This window comes from Etheostoma cragini, chromosome 16, assembly GCF_013103735.1.
Source record: "Etheostoma cragini isolate CJK2018 chromosome 16, CSU_Ecrag_1.0, whole genome shotgun sequence".
In the NCBI taxonomy this organism is placed as follows: domain Eukaryota; kingdom Metazoa; phylum Chordata; class Actinopteri; order Perciformes; family Percidae; genus Etheostoma; species Etheostoma cragini.
In genome coordinates, this window is record NC_048422.1 from 19085088 (window position 1) to 19104156 (window position 19069).

Consider the following 19069-nt stretch of genomic DNA (forward strand, 5'->3'; position numbering starts at 1 on the left):
TCTTGCATGATTCACTTTTATTTAACCTCCCCGTTGGGTATAAAATGCTCCAAAAAAGAAATGGTTTGCAGACAGGTGATAGACCTTCCAAATAAACTGTGTGTCCTGTATAGCTGAGCTTTCAGTTACACTGATTTCCACCAACAGAACGAATTCACGTATGATCACGCGATATAACAAGATATAGACTCTATAAACAAAACCACAAAACCTCTGACCTGTAGTCTTCAGGCCTGTCTCCGCCCGTGATGACGATTTCAAGATGTAGTGCAGGGAAATATGATCTGCCGTGAGCATGGTGTGTTTTATATTGAAAATTAACTGGATGTTCTATTTAGTTTCTGTGCTCGACTTCCTGTCCCGCACAATCTGCCCTGTGAATCTCAGCGTATCTGCTCTGAAGGGCTGCTGATGCTGGAGCTGGGACGGAGTCGGAACACAGCCGTTCCACAGTCAGCGAAAATACACACATTGACTTTAATGGAAATCTATTGACTCCGCCGCCGTTCCGGAGCGGATCCACAGCCGTTCCACAGTTGGTGGAAATTGTGAGTAATCACTCTGTCACCAATCTTCTAAACCCACGCCTGGATGAATATCACTGTGCCACTTTCTGTGGTGACTGAGTTTTAACAGAGCAGATCATGCAGCAGTATACTTTTCAAAAGACTGTTAATCAAGAAGAATGGGACCCCCTTTTTCTGGGAGTTTGGATAAACAAAGGGTAACTGCACCCTTTCAAAGCTGAAATCATGTCTAATCCAGTACACATATAGGTCACCCACTATGCTCTTGTACATCTGTCATTAAGCCAGCATGAATACAAATTGAAAACAATGCCCCCCAATATGTGTCATGCCTCCCTAAATAGTGCATATCCCTCATTTACACTTGCGAGTGCACACAGAATAACACCCATCCAACCACCCCCACGTTGCTATAGATCTGTAACCCCCCTGGAGTTAAGCTGTGCTCTCATTTCTCCCCTGGTTTTCTGGGACATGCAGGGTGTGTAATTGTTATGCAAAAATGTGATGCACTGAAATATATGAATTGTTTATGATGGGTCCTGACTCCTGTTCAAGTTGTCCTAATGGCCATGTTGTTTGATCTGTTTGTCTGTTTGATCTTCAACACTATTTTTGACTGAAATGCCTCATTTCGATTAATGAATAGTCATATGTGATGTTATCACTAATCCGTGTGTTTTGGGTACTGTAGGCTTCTAACCTAACCCTAACCCCGGCTGCCAAAACATGACCATAAAGACAGAATCAAAACAAAGACAGAAACATAAAGGATAGCTAGAGGAAGTGAAATATGAATATGCCCTTGTTTATGTGGGGAAAGGCATTTATTTTGGCTGCGGGCAATTAAGTTGACTGCTGCCATTGTGTTGTATTAGTGAGTGACAGGTGCTCACGTGAAAGTATAATTGTGTCTCAATCAAAGAAATGTTTTTTTAGAGTCCACAGTTTGAGTAAAGTCTGAAGCGTAGAGACACAAAAGGACACAAAGTAAACTAAGACTTTTCTGTTGCACACTAACGGGTCCAGAGTGCCCGTTTTTTCACTACATACCTTTCGACACATCTACATCTGCCCCCGACTGAGTCATGACAGTTCAGCGTGCTCTCAGAAAACTGACACAGGCTCAATGGACCCATACTCAAATGGAGGAACCAAAGAAAACACCCAAGGTTTGCTTCTTTCTCGCACGGCAGACAAGAGATCCTCTCATGAGATGTTCCGGACAGACACAGGGACAAATGCAGACAGATGGGTGCCATGTTTTTTTCCAGCAAGACTCTTGACAGTCTGCAAAAGGAGGCTGCATCGACGGACATGAGAGGGAGGCTTAAAATCCCATTAGAGCTGATCAAAATTCAAAAGGGAAACATGCATAGCTTCCCCTCAGCCTAAAATCTATTCCTGTCGGCACTGAGTAGATTGCAGAGATGGGCTATATTGAGACAGTCTATTTTAGTAGAAGGAGAGTGAGGGGATGGAAAAAAAATAGCAGTAGATGGAGGGATATGAGGAAGTAAGAGAGAGAGGAACGACAGAAACATAAGACAGGAGTGAGGAGTAGAGAATAGCCTAGAGAGACACTGGCCTCCTATGAATAGTGCGTGCTTGTTTCTCAAGGATTTTCCAGTACATACACAGGTCCTTTTCTTACGCAGTGAGTTGTGGACGACTACACCAAATCTCTTCATGTGGGATGTAGCAACGGCAGCCTTTTTCTTTCATTCAGCCCCGTTAATCAATTGCGGAGGTGGTTAGAATGCAAGGGGTCTCACTATTATGGAGCACTGAAGCTCACACACTCACACATATAAACATGTGTGTGAACGCACTTGCACACCACTGGGATGGTTTCTATGCCACTGGTCAAACTGAAAGAAACTAATTTGTGTAAACCAGCACAGTAGGACCAGGCAGCCATAATAGGAGAAGATTTAACAAAACGCAACTTTGAAAAGATCCACAGGACACAAAATTGTGTCTTTTCACTTTCTTGCTGTGGGAATGGCAGGTGTGTGTGTGTGTGTGTGTGTGTGTGTGTGTGTGTGTAAAACGACTGAAGACAATGACTCAACTAGCACTGCTCTTCTGCTCTGTCGAACCCAGATTTACTGTTTGTTTAGTTGAGACGATCAGGCTGTGTTTTCTGCTCTCCCTCTCTCTCTCTCTCTCCTCATGTTTTCTCACATCCACTGAGACTAAAGACATTAGCCAAGGGAGATGAAACGACTACGGTTCTGCCAGCCACCACGCAACCCCTCTCAATTTCAGGACTTCCTCTCGAGTCCTTCTCCTAACTGCCATCAGTTCATTCATTACTCTCTTTAAACCACACAGAACTCCTCTGTGCAGTCCCTCGGCTAAAGGGCTTTTAAACTTAAGACAAGGCCTTTGCTTTTGTGAAAAGAGATGAGGAGAAAGTCAGGAAGGCCAGTCAATATTCAGCTACACAAAGCTAATTACATTTGACTTGGCAACCAAGCCTTAACTCGCACGCCCACCCTCTAAAACGCTCATGTGTTTGCATTCACTCAGTGTAAGCACAGTGTGACTCACCCAGGGATCACCCAAAGAGACGCAGTAGGCACAAAAATTCAATCTTTGCTTTCCATGCGTTGAAAAACAGGGGACGGACATGGACACACACACGGACACACGCCAGGCATCATATTCCGATAAAACATTAACTGACCTTAAAAGAAAAGAAAAGCAATTTTCCTCTTACAAAGCAATAAAGTACACACTTGCTCAATTCAACACCCTCTGGGGTTTACTGCTGCTACAGCCTTACTTTGTTTGTATGTCCAGTAGCTTATGAAAGCTAATGTTAGCTAGCTTTAGTTAGAAAACTTTAGATGACCATCGCTTCCTGTGTAGCTTACATTGCCATTACAAGTATGCCGACTGAATAACATTCGCTAGAGTTAAACTACTTTTTAGAATGTCACAGATATAGATTTGATTGTTTTTTTATTATAAAAACAAAATAATACACACTCCAGGAGACATGTTTGTGTCTTCCTGCTTATGGTCCCATTCCAATTGCCCCAACTATAAGATTTTACTTAAAAGAAATAATTTGAAATTTCGGGAGACAAGCTCAATCACTTTGTTGCTTAGAGTTAGATGACAAGATTAATATCACTCTCATATCTCTCCATTAAATATGAAGCAAAAGCCGGGAACAGTTAACTTGGCTTAGCAGTAATAATGGAAATAGGGGAAACAGCTAGCCTGGCTTTGTCTGAAGCTTAAAAAAAATCCACCTCACCTACTACCAGCACCTCTTAAGGTCACTAACATAAATCATAAAAATGTCAATTACAGCAACTGTTTTGAAACAAAAACGTTGTCTTGAGATTGCTACTTGTGGCCGAAGTCGATGCTGTTCAGTAAACATTATGTAGCCTAGCTTAAAGGTTCCATGGTATGAAAAGGTCACTTTTTTTTTTACATTAATATGAGTTCCCCCAGCCTGCCTAAAGCCCCCCCAGAGGCTAGACATGGCCATAGGTGTAAACCGAGCCCTGGGTATCCTGCTCTGCCTTTGAGAAGATGAAAGCGTAGATGGATTGATCTTATGAGGTAATAAGGGGCAAGGTTACCTCCCCTTTCTCTGCTTTGCCCACTCAGAGAATTAGGGGGACCACTAAGGTTGTTATAAAAGCCTCCAAAGAGCACCAAGTCGTGGGACCTTTAAATGCTTCAACTGCAAAGATGACATGAGCCAGTAAAAACTAAGCCAAAGTCATCCACCAGCCAGTGTAACACCACAAGTCTAGGAATACACATCTCTCCAGTCACCGTCATCAAAGATTACATTAAACACACATGACAATATATTATGAATGAGGTTATTTCTTTATCTATTGGTCCATGCTATCAGGCAGACTCTCCTGTTGACATTAGTCGTAGGGGTCACTATAAAGCAGTGTTAGGCTTAATCCATAAGACATTAAAAAACAATAATATTCTATACAACATCGCTGAAAATTGCAACCTAAATACACTAACCCATTCATTATTGATTCAAGGCTTTCTTTGGACCTCAAGGGAACTTCGTATACACACATCCAATGTGTATGCATACACACACTCGGGTATAAATAAGCACTAATACGTGTGTTTCTTTAAATAGCAACATCACATACATATGCTGGTAAACAGATCTCGATTTGATGTAAAAACTAGGTCTTGTGTTGTTGGTTTTTAAGAGAGATCATCTTTTTGTAGCAATCAATAGCATAATTTCTGCCTGTCTATACGTGCTCAGATGTGTTGTGTTCTGCCTCAGCTTGCAGTTTATCACACTGATGATCATGTTTACTATACAACCTTATTGATTTCTCAGTTTGAGAATTGCAGGACATAAAGAACAGGCAATATCTGCGCACTCAGCCCATTCACTCAGATAGACAGACTCATAAACAGTCTGACTGGCTGTGTCTCTGTTCCATAGACCTACTTTTATAGATGGGTTTTGTTTGTTTAAAATATCTTTTTTCTAGAGTTGGGGTTCCTCGGATTTTATACGCACACAGTTTCACACTTAAAGCAGCACAGCAGCCATCTAAACCCATATTTTACACTACAGGAGCCGAAACAAAGTATTGTAAAAGAACATGGGAGGATTCCCCAAAAGGGTACAAAAGAAGCCTGAATGTTGTGCCTAAAAACATGTGCATTTTTCAGAGGATAAAGCCACATTATGGCTTTTTAGTAGCTCAAAAAATGAAATTACATTTATTTCTTTATATCCACTCAGCTAGGGTTAAAAAAGGGCGTTGCACGATGTGAGGAAAATATGGAATTGCAATTATTTGGACTGATACTGCAAATGCAATATGATTAACTATATTGAAGGGAATTATTCTGTTAGTATCATTGTGTTTATTGACCAATATTAAATCTTAAAAAATGTAAATGATTATACTGTGATTTTTGGGCGGATCTGTCCCTAACAAATATGTTTTCTGTACTGGTGTACTGGTGTGGGATACCATTTTTAGGCTGGGACATCTCTGCAGCACCACCCAATACCTCATTCACAATGGTTTGACACATAATTTGCCTTTAACAAATATTGCACCCCTTTGCAATTTGGTTATTGCACTAGTCCATATTGCGATTTCCATAAAATTGCAATTAAATGTGAAGCCCTAGGTGAAATTTCCTCATGTCTAAACCGAGCAAGCAAGTCCGACTTAGTCACACTTGTGATCACTTGTCACACAAGTGAGTCACACTTAAATTACAGAACAACCCCGGCTCTCCGATATGGCTCTGTGTTAGCGGCTCTGAGAAAAATACTGGCCCGCTGGGACAATGAGAGGAGGAAATGATTACATGATCCCTATAGTATCACTACTGATGTCACTTTATGGGGAAAAAAAGCCTGGCTTGATATGATGGTGGGAATAACAATGAGGAAAGACCGAATGCAGGGTGACAGAGGAAAAACGATGAAGCTCATAGCTTATCTGTAAAATTCTAATAATCAGCTCAACATAATGCAATACTAATAAGCCACAGTCTGACTTTAATCAAAGGCAGAGCTAACCCACACACATTATGTCCTTGAACTTTCACAAACATATCTAGAAAGTGTGATGCACTATTCAGCCAATAAAGCCACTCCAGCTCTCTCTTATTGCTTTCACTTTCTGAAAAATTCATCCCTGCATTGCTTTCCCAGAAGTCGTGTCTGTTGTCCAGCGAGTGCATGCATCACTACATGCTCAATACTAATTTCATCTGACAGACGCACACTCTTGGTATTGCGTGTGTATGTTGACTGTTTATAGTAAAGATAGTTTCTGTCCTCCATCAGGGAACAATCACCACAGGATTGATGATGATGATGATGTGTACTTATGCTCTTAAACACACATGTCATTATGTCTTCATCTTACCCTGATTCTCCTCATGGCAGCCACGATCTCCATCCGACTGTTGGGCCTGGGTACGTCGAGACACCCCACATACTGTAGAAAACAATCACACATGACAAAGGCATGAGAGTCAGAGATGTTATCCCACACACTACAGCTAACTCCAACGGCTCCCAACACGACAACAACGTCAACGTCAACAAAATTAGATATCACACAAAATGTTATTTGGTTATATAAAATGCCTAATCATTGCCTACACTACGAGGAGACAAACTGAACTACCTAAACTTGTCTCAACTAACATAAAAAAATGTTTTTTAATGAAATGTGGCAACTAGAGCGATTAGTCAGTTTGAGTGATTTATTTAGGAAAAAAGTAAAACATTCTTTGATTCCAGATGTTCTAGTTTAATCTCTCCTCTGTGACAGTAAACTGAATATCTTTGAGTTGTAGACAAGACAAGACATTTGAGGATGTCATCTGGAGCTTTTGGGAAACAATGATCCAAAATGTTCACCAATTTCTGACATTTCATTGACCAAACAACTAATCGATTAACTCAGAAAATATTCCACAGATTATTCGACTAACTAAATAATCGTTAGTTGCAGCCCAATGGCAACTAGTGTTTTTTTCTATTAATGCCTTGAATGTGTTGTATATAGGACTAGCTTTGCCTTAAAATTATTTGTTGCTTGCATATATTCAAACCTGCGGCTGTGGAGTCAAGTTGTGGCTCTTTTGATTTGTCTTTGTTGTAAACCCACAGTAAGAAATTGTTTGTTTGGAGGACGTATTATGTGACTGTGTTTTGCATTACTTAGGGGAATAAAGACATTAAGAAAGAAAGACAGACAAACTGAGATGGTGAAAGCTACTTGATAAGTAGTCCTGATTTTACAAGATGAAGTCATGGCTGTAGAACAAGCAGCTGTGTGATTAATTGAACTTTGGACCAGCCAAGTAACACTCCCAAGTTTTAACCCTTTCTACCACTGGCTCTCTGTTTCATGCCCTGCAAATCAGCTCAGATTGCTCCTTGAAAGGTTAATAATTCAATGACTTGAAAAACCTGAAAATACACTGGGTTCAGTTCACTTTCGAGCACCAAATAAAAGTCATTTGCCTTTTAAGGACTACAAATAAAGTACAACTCTCCATTCCCCATGTACACTTGCTGCATTAAACCACATGTGTAGTAGAGTACACTGCCATGCGTTCAAACTACATGTTCCCAGCAGAGAGGATCCAGGGTACCTGCCATTTCGCTCCAAAACAACACAACACAACACAACGTAACTCTGAACTGACTGTATGGTCAACGGCGTTAAAAGAAAGAGGATAGCTAGTTTCATTTCACCTTGGCTTGGAAAGAAATCCCATGCTGGTACGCTTCTTCATTGTGCAGAGGCACCCTCGAGTCCGCCACATCGTCCACCAGGTTGTACCTGTTCCTCGCGGGCATCACGGACTCCGACTGACGACACCGTGAACAGTGTTTAACTAACCAGACAGATGTCGTCTGGGTCCGAAGCGACACACTCCCGTGTGTTTGTACAGCACGGCTCCAAGAGTGAGTTCCCGGTAGAAACGCAGTCCATTGTTGTTGCTTTGAGATTCAAAAAGGTCCCATCCTCAAGAGGGACAGATTTGGGCGCCCCTTTTCCTGTGACAACACACCGAGATAGGCTTAAGGATTTCCTTCCATGTAGCCTAAACCTCATGTAAAAAAAAATAAAATAAAAACACAGCAAGGTGGAGGATGTAGTTTCCAAAGCCACTGGGGAATTCCAGCGTAAGAAGCGGTGATTTTTCTCCGCAGGACGTTGCTCGTTGTGGATTTTTTTGAATCCCGTCCTGTTGGTGGCAACGCTGCACCCGTCCCCGTCTCTCTCTCTCTCTCTCTCTCTCTCTCTCTCTCTCTCTCTCTCTCTCTCTCTCTCTCTCTCTCTCTCTCTCTCTCTCACACTCTCCCACACACACAAACACAATGCCAGCCCCTCATTGGAGCAAAGTTCCCAAGCATGATGTAACCCGGAGCTGGGAGGAAAGCAAGCAGACAAAGTTTGTCTCCCCTCAGGAGATGGACATTTAAATTATCTTTATTCCTGGGAATCTGAGGTGGATTTACTGTAGGGGAGAACTAGAAATTCAACAGAATAATAAAGAGGGAATTTCAACAGTCAGTCAATGCCCTCAAGTACAGTGGTGTAACAAAGTAGCCTACATGTGCTCAAGTATTGCATTTAAGTACAGTTATTTGGACGTGATGCTGTAGCCTACTATAGTACTAACTTTCCCAGTAGTGGGCCCAGTGTGTACAAAGTATCTAAAATTGGATCAACACTGAGAAACGGAATAATTTAAAAATCATATAACACTTTGAAAGGAGCCCAGCTATTAGTAGATAACAAGAGTCCGTCACCGAAAAGCCAGTGTTAACTGCATTACAAATGGTTTTAATGACTGGAAAATGGCATCTGTTTTTAGATATTTAATGTCTGTTTGATGCTCAGCCTTTCCAAAGCTTAACCTCTTCCTACTGCAGCTGTCATGCATGTGCAGGCCACTACAAGTGGAGCATCACAGGTTCAATTCCAATAAAAGGTGTGCTTCACTTTGATCTACTACTACTCGTAGTAGTAGTAATAATATATTACATAATTAAATACTAGGTTAAATGGACTGTTTCATTAAACAGACATTTGACAGAAATAATGCAATAGCGCCCTCTGTTGATTACTCAATTTAAGTTACTAAAGTAAAAATGCTATTTCTTTACCATGTTTCCAGATGTTTCAAGATTAATAGTGTATAAAAGAAAAGTCTCTGTCCATTATTCAAATCAAATTAAGATCTATTATGAGAAACAGGCAACCTCTCCTACAATCTGCGCTCAAAGGGGAAGATATTAAGATTAAAAAATAAGCAACAAGCTTTATAGTTAAAAGAAAATGCCTTAGAAGGGAGAGGTTATCCTGAGAAGAGGTGATCATTAACTGTTTTATTAATCAAATGGCACCACCAGATGAATTACCTCAAAACATCACAGATATAGACGTTGGACAAATACTGCTTGCTGGGATGTCTGCAAACTATTTGACTTTCGTGCAATGTAACAATACAACACAAACTTTAGCCATCCACATAAAATAATCTAACATTGATTTAACAGAAAGAGTGTGGTTTGTTTGTCAACATGTGGAAAAGGATATGTTGGGAAAACATTGAGAGAACTTAATCATGAATATAAAGCAGCCTACCATGAGATATGTAAAAAATAAATAAATCCAGTTGCAGCACATTTCCTGAATATGTCTCTTATGCTCTTTAATAATCTCTTCTTAATTGAGTATTTTAAGTCCGAGAGGGTTCAATGCTAAACTAGACTTGAAGCCGGTTTTGTAGACCAGTCCATTAATTACATTATTTTTCTGTTGGAGAATCGGTGCAGCGGAAGAACGAGAGCAAAGGTTACCTACAAACCTCGGACATGTTTAAATAAATTGTTTGGTATTTTGGGAAAATGCATATATTTGCTTTTAGCACATACAATGTGATGGCGACAACACAAGAAGCCAACAACATGGCAGTAGTAGCAAGTTTGTTTAATTCACGAATTGATAAAGAGGATCAGTATTCACATCACAACACACATTATACACATATCCCTTACAGCTAAATATGCACTCAAATCTTGGATGCAAGCCACTGCAATACAATAAAACTGGATGGAGGGTTGTGGACAAGGCAAGGAGTTTTTTATTTTGCATCTTATTAAACCTATAGTATAGAAGTGTGTAGTGTCTTCCTGTAGCATACTGCTGGTGTGTATGTGTAGTGTTTAATAACGATGTTTGTGCATGTTTTAATGCTACACAAATGCTTTCCATCGGCTCAAATGACATCCTAATTCCCTAGTCGTGCTTATGCTAGTTCCCATACATCTATGATCTTTTCATAAACTACTTGGAATCTGTTCACTGTGCATTGGTAAGTAGGATACCTGAGAGCTGGTGGTAATTTGTGAACAATCCACTCAGTCACTGACCAGCCAGTAATAGATTTAGGATAGAAACAGCTGTAAGAGGTAAGTGTAAACAACTATTCCCAAAGTTCATTTACACAACTGTTACACAACAGGGGCAAGGCAACAAAACACAAACACAAATCGTACATTTGCTGAACGCTGCATACCTCATTTGAGTGACAAAAGGCAAACCATGGCTCTGGTGATTGTGTGGGATACAGACCAAATCGTCCCTGAATCAAGACACTTCTCCCTCATTGAATGTAATGGATTTTGGTAGAGTGTACTAATTAAGACATATAATAAACACAGCAGATATTCAGTAACACATTCTAAAACAATGTTTTAAAAAGGAGAACTAATAAGCACGGTTTTCCAATTCATAATGTACCACAAAATCTGCCGCCACAACACAGCTACCGGCTGCTTGATCATGAGGAACCATACATACACAAGCTGACACATGCACTGAACGCTTTTCCTAAAATTCCCTCTATCCCAGAGTCCATGCCACCAAAGGTTTAGTGCAGGAATTACCCAGCTGAGCTTAAACCAACTGAACAAATAATATATGAAAGCATACTTTCTTTATCTTTGGGTAAACCAGATACATTCCCCAATGTTAAACATATCTCTAATGCCTATGTGTATTTTAAAATGCATTCAGGCTGCAATTCAGAAGTTTGTCCACACAGTGGGTGGAATACTGTAATACCAAAACCACTCCTACTTTCTTCACTCAGAAGTAGTCCAATGAAGGTACATTTTGGGACTCAAATGCAGAAAAAACTCATGGAAACTTGAGGCTTTTTACAGATTTGTTGTAGTAACTGTCCAAAGTCACGTAGTTTTTTTTTCAATAAATATTACAATAGAGTTTAATAAGACCCCCCATATAAATGAAAGTTAACGCAACAGGCTTTGGAAACTCTGCTGGCAAATACTTTCCAATGATAATGAGGTCAGAGCTGCAAAATAGCTGTTATCAATATTTGGGTCTGTTGCTGAAACAAGCCTGAACCCCCTTTTACCATTGGACTTATCTTCACCGGCTTCACTCTCCAAGCGAGACACATTTGATTCAGCCTGAAAGTCATAGTGAATAACCTGATAACCTTAAGTTAATTATGTACATTTTACATTCACATTAATTTAGTTTTCAGATTTCCTGAAAGGTTCTTGGACTGGAAAGATGTACCTCACTTTTTTCTTGCAGAAAAAGGGTTTACAACGGACACCAGCAACAAACAACAAAGGGAAATATAATATTAAATACAACCCATGAGAAGAACATAAATCATGAAAAACTAAACATACAATCTATGGAATCGAGCCCAATGAGAGATTCCATTTACACGCCAAGTATCAAATAATGGACTTAATCCAAAACTAATCTGTTTGGATACTATTAGGTCAGGACAACAAGAATGCAGCAGTTTAAGTAAATAAGTAAACTCAGTACCATACTTATGTAGTGACAAAAATGGGAAAGAAGCATGGAGGAAGAGGTAGGATGGATAGAGGGCGGCAACAACTGAAGAAGTAGAGGAAGAGGAGGGTGGAGACAGGCAGATGCCTTACTCCGGAGCCCCATTCGCCGTTTCTGTCATCTTCTCCTCATCTGCCTGTTTCTGATGCTGCAGTCTGGCATAAGTCACTGCGTCTCCCCTGAGAGAGAGAAAGAAAAGAAAAAAGAAGACAGGATGCGAGAGAAGGAGGGTAACAAAAAGTTATGACGAAGGAGAGGTGGGTAGAAACAAAGATAAAGCGGGTATGACAAGAGAGGATGGCAGTTTAATTGCAAGGTTTTTACATGGCTCACCTTGTCAGAAGGGAATTTCCATGCACAAAAGGATCATTAGAGTTGTTAGATGATACAAAAAAAATATTAATTAATTAGAATGGGAATGGGAATACTGCATTAATAAGAGACTGTTTTAATATGACCTTTTAGGAGTGTTTTTATGAGTGAGAAATCAAGAGATATGAGCAATTACAAAATGTCTTTTGTACAGCTTTTATTCAAATAGTTACTAAAAAATAATTGATGTTTTCTCTGATATAACGTCATTACATGGTACAAACTACTAACAGACTTACTTTTTGCCTAAAGATGCAAGGCCGTACAGAACTCCTGTAGCAAAGGCGATGGCATTTCCAAACAGGGTTGTTAAAGAGAAACTCAAGAATACAGGAAACAGAGCCATCCTGGACATGAGCAACCAGAGATAAAACAGAGAAGTCAGTAAATCATATGAAGTACATGTTGTAGCTGAAAGAACCACATTTCCAAAAGTACGTCCTACAACTTATACAATGTTATTAAGTATTGGACACATTCCAAAAATGTAATTTTTCATACAGTGAAGTGTAGTCTCCGATGATATTAACCGTGTGCAATTCATTTTTCAATTTGTTCTTACCCACAGTAGAAGAAGGCTTTCTGCCAAGGTTTGAATTTGTCTGCCCGGGCTGCTATTGCATTAGCAAACTCTATGAACTGGCAACAGAACGGGACTTCACATAGGAACAGCACAAAGGCATTTAACCTAGACCCAGGAGGAGAGGACACAAACACAGCAGTGGATTACCTTGTGCACTTCCATCTCAAATACTACACAACTCAAGTCTGGAAGACATTAAACACAGCAGCGGAGTAGAATGGAACCATTATGCTTAGGGCTGCTCGATTATGGAGAAGAAGAAAAATCATACTCACAATTCTTTTAATCAATATTGAAATCACAATTATTGAACCCGATTACTTAGTGACTTTTCAAAAGATGTTGCATTCATAGAACTTAAAGCTTTGTTTTTAACTTTTTGATATTAATGAACGTCCTTCAAAGGGAGGAGGGTAAGGGAGAGACGCAAGCACGGCAACGGTCTTTAATGCATCAGCACATGACGTTAGCGCCACATACAACAAACCAGCAGGGAGGAGGCCATCAGAATGCTGTTGTTGTGCATAATATGATCCTTTGCTTCAGTCCACTATTCAGAGTTCAGCATTCCGCCCATTCTCTTAGTCATTCGTGTAATCAAGTAATTATTCAAGTAGTCAATGTTTTGCTAAAACACATGGCATGGCTTCTACAGATGGCACGCTCTGGGTGCATGATTTATCAATTGGACCAATCAACGTAGACCTAGGTCAAAAGGGAAAAGAACCTGCTCTGAAGTAGGAGTTAAAAGAGTTACTGCGGTCAGAGGAACTTAATCATCACCAAAATTGGGCCATTTGGAACACGAGAATAAAAAGGTTCTATGAACGTTATGTTCTAAGAACTGCAAAAAATCCCTTTGATCTGAAAGCGTCTAATGTTAATTAAGACTACCAGCTCCAAACCACTCTCTGTATTCCTAATCGCTTGTATCGTGTGGACACGCCAACAGTTTTGTTGTCATTACTCGTGGGGGAGACAGAAACTACGCTTTAAACAACAGTGAAATAGTTCAGAACAGAAGACAAAATAAGAGAGTACTTGCAAAATGTAATGTTCAAAATAATTGTTTTTCTCAATTGCATTGTTTTTGTGATCGTTAGGAGACAAAATTGTGACCGCAATTAACATATGATTAATTGCACAGCCCTAATTATTTGGTCATTGCCATTCAAGGTGTTCAAATTGGGCTTGGCTGGAGCACTAAGGCTCACATGCTCATTGTCATGAAAACAGAAGGAAAGTTTCTCCAGTGAACTGGTAAGTGGAATTTGGACTGTTTGATTATCCAATCATCTGCCAACTATTTTCTAAAACATTCAGTTTAATATCTCATTAGACAAACATATGCTGGTTCCTATTGTGTTGATCAACTTAAATGATTAATCAACCACTCATTTCAGTTCTAAAAGGCTCTTTTGATTCTGCTGTGAACTGGGGTAAAGAATACAAAGGGCAGAATGTCTTCATGACAATTGTATGAATCAATCTTTATTTCTAGCTAGCATTGCAGCTAAGCTACCAATGCAAATAGTTTTAACATGGAAAAAAAACACAGTTGGCTGTTTGTTGTGGCATATGCTAAAGTCTTCAAATATGAGCAAATCTTTGGCATGACATGTTCATGTCAAGAATTCCTCCACAAATCTGCATTTGAGCAGTAGGTGGGGCCACATGGCTACATGAGACTCCTGCTCACATCAATGTAAAATAATACTGTACGTACAAAAAGAGGAATGAAAATGAATAGATAGAAGTGCATAATACACATACAGTATATAACAACTGTACATTTGAAAAGTAAAGCTCTGATTGATTATTCATATTTACAACAGTTTGTATGGGACTTTCAGTGGGTGTTCAGTAAAACTTAAATAGAACCAGCTCACATCTTTCTCTGTAACTGACTGTCTCAGTCAGTGACTCCCTAGCCAAACTGAAAAACAAACAAATAGTGTTGTCTTCTTCAATAGATTAAATGATCATCAGGCTGTTTAAAACCGTTCCACTGTGCATAGTGTATGTGACAGCAAACTGGAGCTTAAATGATTATAGCGTACAGCACTCTGTCTAGCCTAAATAAGTGATTTTATAGTATGTTGTCTTATCTCCCCAATACCAACAGATTATAAAAATGGTTTGGCCTATGGAATGTAAATGAGCTAATATATGCATACTACATTAAATTAAGCGTAACAAGTGTTAAAGACTTACACCATCCAAACTCCAGCAGCAATGTTTAAGGGGTTCACAGTGACACAGTTCCACACTCCAGAGATGGCACAGGCTGCATGATTTGGAAAGAGAAAAAACAAAAAACAAAATGGTTGCTATTAAGATAAAGCATATGACAGATTGTAAAAATATTAGGCCTGGCCATCAGGCTTTGGCACTTTATTTATAGTATGTGAAAGATCTCAGAGGGCACAATAGAACTGAGGATGATACATGTGGATGATCAGCAATCCAGTTCAGTCACTTATGTTTTAAAAGCTACAACTACATAGTAACTTTTCGTTAATATACGGCTTGGTTAGTACTGACTGTACACTATAAACAACACAAAAAAATCAGCAATGTGGGACTTATTTCTAAAAAAAATAAAAATAAACAATGATAACCTAAATAAAACACTAAAATAGTTGCTGATTCGTTTTCTGTTGTTTCAGCTCTCGAACAAGGCAATCAATCATTCATACTATTAGTTTCACCTGTGCTTTACCTGCTGTAACAAGTCAAAATGTCAAATGTGAGAAAGATCTATTATTAGTCAAACTTCCCCATCAACATCAACTAATGTATTCCTTTTTTTTACGACTGAGAAGCAAAGCAGATGTCAAAAAAGCACCAGCCATTTCTTCCAATGTTTCATAATAAGTCATAATCAAATCTTAATTTACTAATGCCTTTTATTTACTCAATGTGGTATTCAAAACAATGTTTAATATTGAACCAAAATTCTAAAACACTTAGTGTTTTAAAACTTTGGACTGTCGGTCCATACACCAATACAGCAGCCTCAAGCTGAAAATCCATTGAGAAGAGAGCGTAAATATGCGTATTTTCTATCTTCACTGACATGCAAACCTTTAGACGGGACAAGCCCACACTGCCACAAACGGTGGAAGAACAATGTAGCATATCCTGCCCCTTTAGACCATCCAGCCTCCTTAATAATACAGATGCCATTGAATATGCAGTGCCCTAGGTGGTTCATGTGATACAGGTACCGTGACTCTGGTGTCAGTCTGTGAAGGAGAGCTGCAATGCTGCTGGAGAACTGCAAAGCCAGCAGTAAATATCAATGTGTCACACTGAACTCCTGATGGAAAGAGTAAACCTACCTGCGGTGGACTGTGTTCATATCACAAAGATTTAATTGAGGAATCAAGCAAGCTGTCATGGAATGAGCAAGTCATGCAAACAGGCGGTGCCCAAAGGTGGCTGCTGCATTGAAGGGACAATGTAGCCTGTGACAAAGCTTTTGTCTGGCGTGGCTGAGCAACTGAAGGGAGGCTTACACACAATCAAAAACACGCTTATCCAAATTGTAATATGATGCCCTTTTTGCCCTGTCTCTCCTCTAACCATAATATTAATACAGATATGTAAAAGAGAACACACAGACTGCATAAAAGTATGATGAAAAGTCAACAAATGTCATAGAAAGTAGCAAAAAACTTAATATCATTGTAAACTGGCAAAGTTATTTGCACCGCACACTCAGTAGTAGTCGTATTTATCTCGTAGTTTCATTTATTTCTTTACTTATCAAGTGATATTAGAAATGTACTTTCATAACTAACGTTACTTACATATTCCTCCCAAAACTCCAGCTATTTTGCAGAGCCATCGGTACCACCATGTCATACCATCATCCTCCGGTGTGGGTTTAGTGGACGCTGCAGCCTCGGTACTCATTGTGTTTTTCTAGCTATGTAAGCTAAAGCTACCCAAATCCAGTATTTACAGATGTCGCCTCAGACGACCTAACAATAGCTAAATTAATTTAGCTAACGTTTGTCAATCTATGTAGTAGAAGCTATGGTCTCAACAAAGTAACCACTAACTTGCTTATATTACGACACAACGGTCCTTATCAGTAATCCCAAATTTAATTTCAACTTTTACGTTTAAAAAAAAAATGTTTTCTTTCCTTTGTGTGTTCGTTTTGTGGCAAGCCGAAAAGCTCCCAGCAGCTTTTTTTTTATACAGCTTCTCCCGTTGGTTAGAACAGCTAACTGGCTAGCTAATGCTAAAGAGCACCGCCTCCCAGCCGCCGACAGGAGTGTTTATCACAGCTGCATCCGCCCTGAAAGCTCTATTAATCTTATAGTTATCGACGAATAAACACCGAGCTCACTTTTTTACAACCTTGTAACTGTACACCATTAGCTGACTATAACTGTTTGTTTGGGTTCAAGTAGCTAGCTGCTCCGTTGTTCTCCTCCCTAGTAGCTCAGTCGACGTAGCGGTGCATTGTGGGAGGGAATTGATGTGCACCATTGTTTGTTTACATGTTCCGATTATGGTTCCGATCACCAGATTTGGATAAATGAGTATTTTACCACACATTTGATGAGTATGATAGTGTAAGTCGTTGGGGCGGAAAATACAGAGAATTATTTTATTTTTTTTATATCAATGGAAGTTATGACATGCCAGGTATGACTTTAGGTCTTTTAATGTATTACCATTAAGTCACAGAGAAAAGCATCCATTCTTTTATTGAGGAAAAAAACAACTCTAGAAAGGTTGTTTTAAGGATTGGGTCACACTTTTCCAAGACAAAAAACACAACAGGCAGGTGCCCATATAAACACTACAACAGATTTTGCTTGCTGCATTACCCCTGTTCATTCCCATTGTTCTCTAGAGGTCCCTCTCTTGTGCACTTTCCTAAAAGACTCTTCTTACCACCTGGACGACAAAAGGGTTTTTAGCCATTTCTCAAGTTGTGACTCTGTCCCCTTTCCAGGAAGCTGGCACAAGCTTCCAACATTGTTGGGATTTGGAAATCAGGGCTGCAACTTGGGAAACAGGTTAAAAATAATTGATCAATCAGCAGATCTCTTTTCATCTAGAAGGTTGGTTAATTTTTCTCTCTCTAAAAGACAGTAATTTTGGAAGATAACCACATTATTTCTGTCTCAGACTGGTGAAGCCTCTTATTAACTTCAGATAAATGTAGGCATATTTCTTTGTAGGAAAGGATCTCTTATTGGCCATTATAAATAGGAGGTGTGATTACAGCTGGCAACAACTCTTGCATTAACATCTGGGTGCCTGGGTGTTGTTTTGAAACACACTTAAGAAAAAAATGAGAACCTATTCTTTAAATTTGCAAAACAAACCTAATTTTGCCTGCATCGCTAGAACATCAAAGCAAGACAAATACTCTTTTCTTGTTCATTATGAAATATCCGATTCATCTTTAACCCCTCAGTCAGACTTTTATATACAACATATTCTTCCCAAATCACATACTATGCATAGATCTTTGCAAGGAAATCCATTGCCATTGGTGTGATGGTGTAAAATTCTCTCAGCTAGCATCTGCTGAACAAAAGAAGATTTTTGACCTTTTTCATCAAATGTGGATAGGGGCAACACAAAAAAAAAGTCCAGTCCGTAGATGGATGACACTGTCTTTTTCTAAGGAGAGGTAGATACAATAAGCATGACAAAGTAGGCTCTAGCCAGAGTTAGTGTTTTTTTAGCCTATACGACATTCAACTTCCCAGATTGCTCTCATTCTGCTGGGAAAAATCCCGCTGGATGTCACTCTTTTTGGATGTTCATTTTTGGATGTCCAATACCTTCCGCTTTCTTTGTGTTGTAATTGTAAACTCTGGTTGATTTATGAGAACTATGGTTAACTGTTCATCAGATCTCTGCAGGGTAAATCCAGACTGCTAGATTTTCTGACAAATCTGAGTTTTCTGTTGCACGAATAAAACAACCTTTGAACGTACATATGTTCCACCAGGGTCCAAAACAATGGTTATCTATTGAGTGGCTGGTAAAATTGGATCATTCACTAGCCATTTGACTGGTGGACAAAAAAGTTGATTTTGGAACCTAGTTCCACCAAAACAAGTTCCTTCCCGAGATTATTTTGCAACGGCACCATGGCTCCACTCAACAGTTAGCTTCACCCAAGACAATTGTGA

At 39.4% G+C, this 19069-nt stretch overlaps 2 protein-coding genes across 4 annotated transcripts in view; both read right to left on the reverse strand.

The window, feature by feature from the left end:
* The window catches only part of si:dkey-34e4.1 (carboxyl-terminal PDZ ligand of neuronal nitric oxide synthase protein), a 47215-nt gene extending 38890 nt beyond the window's left edge, over positions 1–8325 (reverse strand). Inside the window, exons 1-2 of one of the 2 annotated variants that reach the window (XR_004660013.1) lie at positions 7783–8325; positions 6440–6511 (exon numbers count right to left, since the gene is read on the reverse strand). Coding sequence is in view for 1 of the 2 variants with exons in the window: in XM_034897239.1 (XP_034753130.1) it covers positions 6440–6511; positions 7783–7887 (177 nt within the window). In the remaining variant the exon portion in view is untranslated. The remainder of the gene's footprint in view (positions 1–6439; positions 6512–7782) is intronic. The other variant, XM_034897239.1, reaches the window with a different exon arrangement.
* Positions 8326–11353: 3028 nt separating this feature from the next.
* On the reverse strand, positions 11354–17387 carry cacfd1 (calcium channel flower domain containing 1). Of its 2 annotated transcripts, none has more exons than XM_034897276.1 (5): positions 16712–17383; positions 15111–15183; positions 12876–13001; positions 12553–12660; positions 11354–12120 (listed from the first exon to the last, which is right to left on the reverse strand). In XM_034897276.1, exons 1-5 carry the CDS (start codon positions 16815–16817, stop codon positions 12030–12032), a joined length of 504 nt encoding a protein of 167 aa, XP_034753167.1. In that variant the 5' UTR covers positions 16818–17383; the 3' UTR covers positions 11354–12029. The 2 variants fall into 2 exon arrangements, with proteins under 2 accessions (XP_034753167.1, XP_034753168.1); XM_034897277.1 differs by lacking the exon at positions 11354–12120 and adding an exon at positions 12127–12399 and having other exon boundaries at positions 16712–17387.
* Between the last annotated feature and the right edge of the window lie 1682 nt (positions 17388–19069).

Bases quoted from the DNA above. Each gene is read 5' to 3' on its own strand.
- cacfd1 (XM_034897276.1), bottom strand. From the start codon at position 16,817: ATGAGTACCGAGGCTGCAGCGTCCACTAAACCCACACCGGAGGATGAT. The intron at 15,184-16,711 runs GTAAGTAACGTT...CAAATCATGCAG, and splicing joins TGGAGTTTTGGGAGGAATAT to CCTGTGCCATCTCTGGAGTG. The intron at 12,121-12,552 runs GTAAGTCTGTTA...TCTCTCTCTCAG, and splicing joins CTTGCATCTTTAGGCAAAAA to GGGAGACGCAGTGACTTATG.